Source organism: Alligator sinensis, unplaced genomic scaffold (assembly GCF_000455745.1).
Source record: "Alligator sinensis unplaced genomic scaffold, ASM45574v1 scaffold740_1, whole genome shotgun sequence".
Classification (NCBI taxonomy): Eukaryota; Metazoa; Chordata; order Crocodylia; family Alligatoridae; genus Alligator; species Alligator sinensis.
The window spans coordinates 1,638,966-1,647,508 of NW_005841964.1; the positions used below are offsets into that span (position 1 = coordinate 1,638,966).

Consider the following 8,543-nt stretch of genomic DNA (forward strand, 5'->3'; position numbering starts at 1 on the left):
TGGGGGGGGAACGGGATTGGACCCAAAGTGCTGGGAGGGGGTGGGGGGCAGACAGGGGCCGGACATTCAGCTCTGTCCCCACCGCCCCCCGCATCATTCTTGATGAACCATTTGCTAGTGATACTATATGTAGCTAGCTAACTAAGTGTGGGATTCAGCAAAGCAGTTAAGCATGTCCTTAATTTTATTCAGTGTGCAGCCCAAGTAAAATTCCCTGAGTATTAGCCCTGGGGTGAAACAGGAGTTAAGCAAGTACCTACAAATTTTGAATTTTTTTTGCTGAGATCCAAGACAATAGGAACAAAAGAAAAAAATCTTGATCAACAGATAGTGTACAGAATTTTACCATTACATGAAATAAAAAGTAGTTCAAACTTAAACCAATTTTATACAAGCTACATACTTGTGGATTCCAGGCGTTTAATATCTCTCGATGTGGCTAAGAAATATCGTCGGAGAAAAATGAAAAGAATAAAAAGTGGAACTAAAGGGATGAGTATCCAAGGAATCACCGCTACTGCCACACCCACCACACCAAAAATCTGTAGGAGAGTCTGCAACAACAAAGGGGGAAAAAGTAAAATTCCATATCAAATAGAATTGTACTTAAAATAATAGCAAAGTGCAACTGGATAGTGAGATGTAAGAATTACCATCAATTAATACTAACAACTCTTACATTATTTAGATTGCATTTATTTTCAAACTATAAGAAGACTGATAGAACAGTTTATTCTATTTTCTGCCTTAATTGTACTAGCCTGCTTTGTTTGCTGTTCTGATGCGAATGAATATGAGAGAGGCCAGAAAGGATGTTCTTAAGGACCATTTTGTGCAAATATTAATTAAATGCTTGTCTATAAGGGCAAAGGACTGGACTAAATGGTTCAGGAGTCCCTGAAGTCACATTTTTAAATTTATGCCAGCACCACTGTCAGACCCCTTTGTAAATCATCAGGAAAAGCAGCAAGATAGAAATGTTAGCATAGAGCAGTTCACATTTCATTTGTACTCTGACACTAGTGGGTGATGAACTCAGTAAAAAGACTCCAAAACCATTCTCTTCCAAAATGCAACTAACTTCTCTGCTCTTCCATATCTGCCAGCTGTCAAGTTTAGACAGGGCTAAAGAGTCTCACCATGCCCACGCTGGCCTTCCACAAGAATGACAATATCTGAAAAATATCCCCCACTCCACATTTCTTATGCCCGAATTTGCAAGCTTCTTACCCTCCCCACTTGCCCTAACTCCTAGACAGTCACAGACCAGAGGCCTCTGCAGGACATCTGCTGGACACTATCAGTCAGACACGTAAAAGGAAGCACAGAAAGCTGCTCAAGGAATGAAATAGGAGGTCATCTGAACTTTTAAAAAAAGTAATAATAAATCCACATTGGAGCTTTAGCAATGACAATCTACAATATGTTGCAAACTGCCCCGGGGATAGGAGCAGCACTATTGAGATTGAGCTCATATAACAATGTCTTACAACAATGAAAATAAGGGGAAGGAAAAGATTGTTAAGATGACTAAAGTAAAAATCTGACACCACCTTTGGATGGAATTTTAGATGAGCCAGCACCACCTTATCATTACAAAATTTATGATAGGGTGGATCAGTCATGTGTGCTTTTTTGGAAAAACAAAACCTGCATATAAATTAACTCTTAATGAGGTAGTCTGAAAGCCAGACAACTGCTTTTAGATTATAATCAAGTAGTTATTGTATAAGGCAAGTGAAAGGTTCTAATTACTTAGTTTCACAACTGACAACTAACCGCTTTGGTTAAAGACATCATGAACTTCTAGTAGACCCCTTGAAAGAAGGTAGGAGAACGTGAGATAACATTTTGGATAAAACTAATAGGCTGATTATTATCTTCTCAAAAGTCTAGCTATGTGCTACTGAGATTCACAGTTTGTGGGCATTTACAGAAGTTACCTTTTCTGCAGAATAAGGCCCCCAAAAGTGCTCTACAGCGGTAACGTAACAAACATTCATGACTGCAGAGCAGGTTCTATTTCCCCCACTCTGCCCCAGCTCCAGGCGTGGCAGCCTCTGCCACTGTCAAGACCTTACATGGGGGGGGAAGAAGGGAGCCCCCTTTACCACGTGCCCCCCCCAGCTACCTCACTGCAGGGTTGGGGGGAGCCAGGCATATGCTGTGGGCAGCTCCCTTCACTCCTTCTCCCCACCCCACGAGTATCTTGACAGAATCAACCTCCTGGCTGCCATGCTGGAGTTGGAGTGGGGGGGTGGGAACAGAGCCCTCCCTGCCACCTCACAGGCCGGGCCTAGCTCCCCCTAAAAGCCCAGCAGGGGTAGCCAGGCTAGGTCTGCATGGGGGGGGAGGGAGGCTGCTGGAGCACTCCCACCTGCTGGCCTGGGCCAGTGAAGGTGGGCTCTGAGCCCCGCCATCCAACGGGGAACCCACACTGGATTCAATGGGGGCCTAAGTCATGGTGCTTTGTGTACAGCATCATGAAGTAGAGTGCCTCCCAAACAGACTGCCTGCACTTGTGTATATACCCTGAGTAGTTCTTCTAAACCGGGGTACTCAATTTATGGCCTGCAGACCAGATCCATTACATGGGGCTGATCAGAGGGCCATAAAATTTGACAGCAGGGAATAGTGGCAGTGTTAATTGCGGCTTGTTATGGGAATTAACACTGCCTCCACTTCTGTATCACCAAATTTCTGGAACCTTGGGGAACCCTACATGCAGGAACTGCCCTGTGTGGATGACCCTGCAGGCTAGATAGATTGTACAATGCTGTTCAAACTGATTAGTGCCGTTTCTCCAAGGGTTTGTCAAAAGCCTATTCCCAGGGGGTAAAAAAGTGGTTTTAAGGTGAGAATATAATCCTTCCCAACTGCAGTCATCTCAGAGAGGTGTAAAATATAAAACAAAAATTGGAATGTTTGAATATTGATATTATTGTGCACAATGGCATTCTTTCCCCATTATTTTTGAACAACAAGCCAAAAAACTAAATGTAAAATTCTAAGGAAGTGTAAAGTTGGGATTGAATATTTAAAACTGCAAAATTGCAAATGAGAAAATTGCAATTTACATTAACACAACTGTGTCATCCATATGCATCTAAAGCTTGATCCTCCATGCCCAGGGAATTCCTGGGGCATGCAGGATCAAGCCCTAAAACCTAGGAGCATCTGCCCACGTTTCACTGTTTGCAGAGATATGCTCCAAGTCAGAATCCCTGAGCATATCTCTGCAAGTGGGGATCCCCAGGATCCCCTTGTTTGCAGAGGCACTCCCAAAGGAACAGGGGTCCAACCCTGCAGGACAATAGACAATATCTGTTTAGCCCAATGAAACATATCAACTGCACCAGGACACATCTCAGCAAAGCTGATTTGCTTCATTTGGCAAAATCTGTTTGTGGTTTGATTCCCAAAACGAGCCTACCAGCTCCTCAAAGCCTCTCTATCTTAGAGCAAAAACAGTTTTCTGAAGGGCATGAATCATGGGTGGGTTGAGCTTTCAGCTTTATTCTGTGCTTACATCTTTATTCCATCTATCCTCTGGAAGGCTCTCCAGTTGTTTTGATGCCATGCCTTCAACTGAATGTACCCTTTTGACACCAAATGTTAGATGCGTTTTTAATTTAAATACTATTTTCCCCAATACTGTTTGTTGTTTATCCATCCATTCCTTTAGTGAGGATTAGCTCAGCACAGTATGTCCTGAGCTTCACTCGTTTATCTTTAACCATGGCTTATCTTTCAATGTTGATGTAACTTTCTGGCACCACACTGATTGTGCACCTGCATCCTACTTAAAGCAAATAAACACCCACTTCCTTTGAGGATGACACTGCACTCAGCTGGGACTACAATTTTTGTCTACTAGTCCAACACCGAGTTCCTCTGAGCTACTTGTTTTCTTCGCTGTACTACACACTCTCCTGGTACTTGCAAACTCTTGCAAAGTGATGGAATCCACTGCTTTTTGCCAAATGTTGGCCATGGTCTTAGCTTATGTAATAAAGTGAATAAAGCTGTATATGATACTGACTGCAGCTTTGATTTCTGCAAGCCTCTATGGCAGGTGTCAGAGTCCATCCTCCATGACCTAATGTTACTCCTTTTGCCAATTCTAGGTGCCCTGTCAAGGATTAATTCTCTCTCTCACTCCTCATATGTTTCATTACTCCTCAAATTTGTGAGAGAATTTCACGATTACTTTTCAGTAATTCAAGCAGAGGAGGAAACTATTTTAAAAAGTGCCTCAAATCTATCATTTTTTTATGACGTTTCCAAGAAAATTCAGAAACACGCTCAGGAAGAGGAGAAGGATTTAGAGCCCTCCCTTTAAAGCATCTTCTCACTTTCCTGAGTCACAGAATCAAGCTCTTTCTGACTTATTTCCCCCCTAACGCCATGACTATTTCAATGTTGATAGTTCAGTGGAACAACTTCAACAAAAGGGGCAAAAGGTGATCTTGGCCCTCCTTAACCCATGGCCTGGTTCTTAGGAAGTGAGAGAGAAGATTTAAACCAATTCTGGGTTTCCTGCTTCCTGGGCAAGTACCCTATGCATTAGGGCAGGGGCTGGCAACCAATGGCCTACATGGCCTGATCCAGCCTGGCAAACAATTTCATTCAGCTTACTAAGCCCAGATATTAGTGGCAGGGAAATTCTGTGAAGGTTAGCAAAAGCAATTTGGAGCCAGGGAAAAGCAGCAGCAGTCAGGTTACAAGCAAGAAATTTTACATCCTTTTTCAATCTTAGAGGGCACATCCAGATGAGCACACACGTGCATTTCCCCAGGAACAAATAGCAGCGGTATATAGTTGTGCTACTGCTACTCGTACCCAGGGAATGCCTGTGCATGCACGCTCTGGCACTTGGCAAGCAGAGATGTGGAGCAGAAAATTTTCAAGTGCTTTATTTTACCATGAGAAATTTTCAATTTCTAAAAATTCACTGTTTCATAAAATTCATTAGTAACAATGAATGGATGCCAATACAATATTAGGCAAGCTTGGCAGTTTCAAAGTTGTAAGTAATGTTTTTCAGATAATTATCCCTAGGAAGTGTGTGAGAGAGTACATACGTTTTATTGATTTGTAAACAGGAGGGTAAATACATTCACATAATAATCGAAACTAAAAATCAAGTTATCAAGTTATTATTCACCTAATTGGCTTCGCAGGAAATGAAAACCAAAAGCTAAAATTCTTATTTCATCTCAGACTGCAAGTGAAAGCAAAACCAAACTAAACCTGTGATTAATTTTTGTTTCACTTGCAGTTCAGCAAGTGTACAGAGCAGTGTCTTGTTTCTTTCCTTGAGTTGGGGGAAGTAGGAAGTGTTTGTATACGATCTGTTAGTTTTTCATGTTTTTGGTTTGAAGTAGTCATAATAATGCCTAATCAGAAAAAAAACTAGTGTGTGGCATCATTATAGTGAAGTTCAAGCCACTGAAGGAAGGAAGTTGGTAGATGTAAATATTGTGGGCAGGAGTATGCTAACAATGCAACAAGAATGAAGAAACATTTAAAAACATGTAGAAACTGTCCTGAAAGAGCAGAAGCCATATACAGAAAGCTAATACAACGAAGTGGTGGAGCAACATCATCTGAGAAAAGTCTACGTCAGGAATCCTATGTAAGTAAACAAATTAATATTTATAACAACACACAGTACACACTAGCATCTATATTGTTTTGCAACATTATGATTTTAAAACTTGTTAATGCAACTCTGGACTTTTATTTATTTATTTAAAATATTTGTATCCTGTTTTTCTGCTTGCACTAAGCACCCCAAGTGACTTAAGCTTAACAATATTTTTTTTTAATTACATAATAGATAAATAGTTAACTATTTCAACCCAGCAGAGAGAGCTTAGTCCTCTGGCTGATGGCAGAGGCCAGACTATACTTCTCTTTGGCTCTGCAGCCCCAGGGCAACTGAGCAGCAAGTTGAGCAGCAGAGTGTTCTTTCTGGCAGGGAGGGGGGAAGCAAGCTCCCTGATGCTTCTCCTTCTCCTTCTGATGGATGAGGCCGGACTAGAATAGGCTAAAATAAAAATATTTCCCCCCTTTTGTTGCAGGAACTTGGTAGCTCAAGTGAAATAGCAGATTTGCAAAAAGTGGAGAATGAAAATGGTGAGCTGCCAGATCTGGGGAAAGAAGCAACAGGATCCTCACTTTCAAGATCACTGTCACCAGATATACGATCCACCATGAGTAGCTGTTCAAGACAGTCAAACTTTTAATGAAGCTTTGTGGACGAAATATCAAAAGAAGATCAAGAAAAAGCAGATGAGACATTAGCTCAAACTATGTTTGCAAGTGGTATACCTCTTACAAACTAATTTGTCCATCATATAAGTTACTGTCACGTTATCGCTTATCACATTCCCTCTTAGATAGAGAGTATGACAGAGTTCAAACAATGGTTATTCAAAGGATTGGTCAAGCAGAATCACTGATTTTGATGTCAGATGGATGGACTGATATACAAGGAAATCCTTTATTGAACATTATGTTAGCAACACCTGAACCAACATTCCTGAATGCAATTGCTACCAAAACCTTCTTGTCATACAGGTGAATACACAGCCAAATTACTGAGTGAAGAGATTGAAAGTGCAGGTCCCTCCAGGGTACAAGCCACCCTTGTAACTCATAAGGCAAGAAACATGAAAGCTGCATGGCAAATATTAAAGGAAAAGTATCCTCATTTAATAGTATTTGGCTGTCTTGCTCATGCATTGAATCTTCTGGCAAAGGACATAGTAAGTGTGAATACAATGAAGACAATATTGGCAAACTGCAAAGTGATTGTCAAGGTATTCAAAAATCATCATTTTGCTAATCAGACTTTGAAGAAATTACAGAAAAAGAAGCAGGGGAAGGAAAGTGCACTTTTATTGCCAGGAAAAATTAGATGGGGCTTGGCTACAAAGCGTTTACGTAGTTTGTTGTGCACAAAGAACTGTTTGAAGTGTGCTTCAAATTAATCACGGGATTATTCCCGTGAACATTCGGAAGCAGATTTTCAACAACAATGTATTCTGGGTTTGAGTTCAAGGAGCATTCAATTTGCTACTACCAGTTTCAGTGGCTATCAAGAAACTTGAAGGAAATACATCAAGCCTTTCAAATATTCCAGAGATATTCAGACAACTGAATGAAAATCTAATTGAGCTTTTGCCTTTTTTACCTCTATCCAAAAAAGAAGATGTAAAACAAATGTTTAATAAGAGATCTGAGTTTTGCTCTCATCGGGCGCATCCACACATGCAAGCACATGAGCTTGCAGCAGCTCAAATAGAAGCAGTGCAAATTTGAGCCAGGGCTTTTTGCCTCAGCGCACGTGATTGGATGTGCACTTTGTTGTGGAGCAAATTGTGCCACTAGGGGCAAAATAACCCTGCCTGGCTTCTCCCGCATCTTCTGCCAGGGGGAGCTAGAGCCCGGGGCCAGCACCTGTGCTGTCCCCAGCAGTATAAAAAGCTGCCCTGTCCTGGCCCCAGCACTATAAAAAGCCACCCTGGCTCAGGGCTACTAGCTCTCAGGAGCTTCTGGGGCCCAGCAAATTGGAACCTGTCAACACGACCCCTTGTGCCAGCTGGACTGCTGCAGCAGCCCTGAGAGTTCCCTGCACACTCTACCCACTGCAGCAGTCTGGCAGTGGGGGTTACTGCCTGGCTGTGACCTGCTGTGCACCTGCCAGACCTGGATGGGGACTGCAGAGCCAGTAGAGGCATCTGCCCCTGTGGGCCAGCTGCCAGTGGACTGAGGTTACAGGGTTGGCCTTTGTGCGGCACTACTGCCATTTGTGCCCCCTGCCCGGCCATCTGGGCAGCTATCGCCCAGAAGAGGTTCTGGGTGTGGTGGCCTGCTTTGAACTGTCAAAGCATGTCCTCCTGGCCCCATTTGGCCGGGAGGGCAGGCACAGCCCCTGCTTCAAACTGTCAAAGCATGTCCTCCTGGTCCCATTTGGCCAGGAGGTCAGCCACAGCCAGATGGGTCCAAGGTGCCAGCTCTGAGCAGGCAGGGTCCTGCCACTGGCCTCCCTAGCAGGAATTCTGGTGATCCCTATTGGAAAACTGAAAATTCCCTGATAAAAAAAATCCCAAATTCACTCTCTAAAATACCCTCGCATCCATGGTCTTCCACAAGTAAAACAAAAGGCCACTATAAAGAGAAAGAGAGTGAGACAGAGACAGTGACCAGTTGGACAATGTTTTATTGATATATCTACAGTGTTAAAGCAAGTCTCTTATCATAATAATAAAGTTAACTCTAAATACAGGTTTCATGAATTCATGAATACATATTTTGCTGCCCTCCCACAGGGCGATGGCCCCCACACAAGGGGTTGGTCCACCGCGCAAGGGCTATGGCCCCCCCAACACGGGATTCAGCCCCCACACAAGGGGTTTGGCACTTTCACAAGGGGTTCAGCCCCCCAAAAGGGGCCAAATGGCCCCTGCAGGGGCTACCACCCCCCCTACAAGGCCCACATGCCCCACCCCAGCACTCCGATTGCTGCCCCACCT

The 8,543-nt window shown here is 43.1% G+C and overlaps 1 protein-coding gene across 8 annotated transcripts in view; it reads right to left on the bottom strand.

Annotated features, from left to right (window-relative positions):
• ABCC4 (ATP binding cassette subfamily C member 4) overlaps positions 1–8,543 on the bottom strand; it is a 255,354-nt gene that overhangs the window by 76,162 nt on the left and 170,649 nt on the right. For all 8 annotated transcript variants that reach the window (XR_003093303.1, XM_025200355.1, XM_025200361.1 and 5 more), the window contains one exon: positions 404–554. Coding sequence is in view for 7 of the 8 variants with exons in the window: in XM_025200355.1 (XP_025056140.1) it covers positions 404–554 (151 nt within the window). In the remaining variant the exon portion in view is untranslated. The remainder of the gene's footprint in view (positions 1–403; positions 555–8,543) is intronic.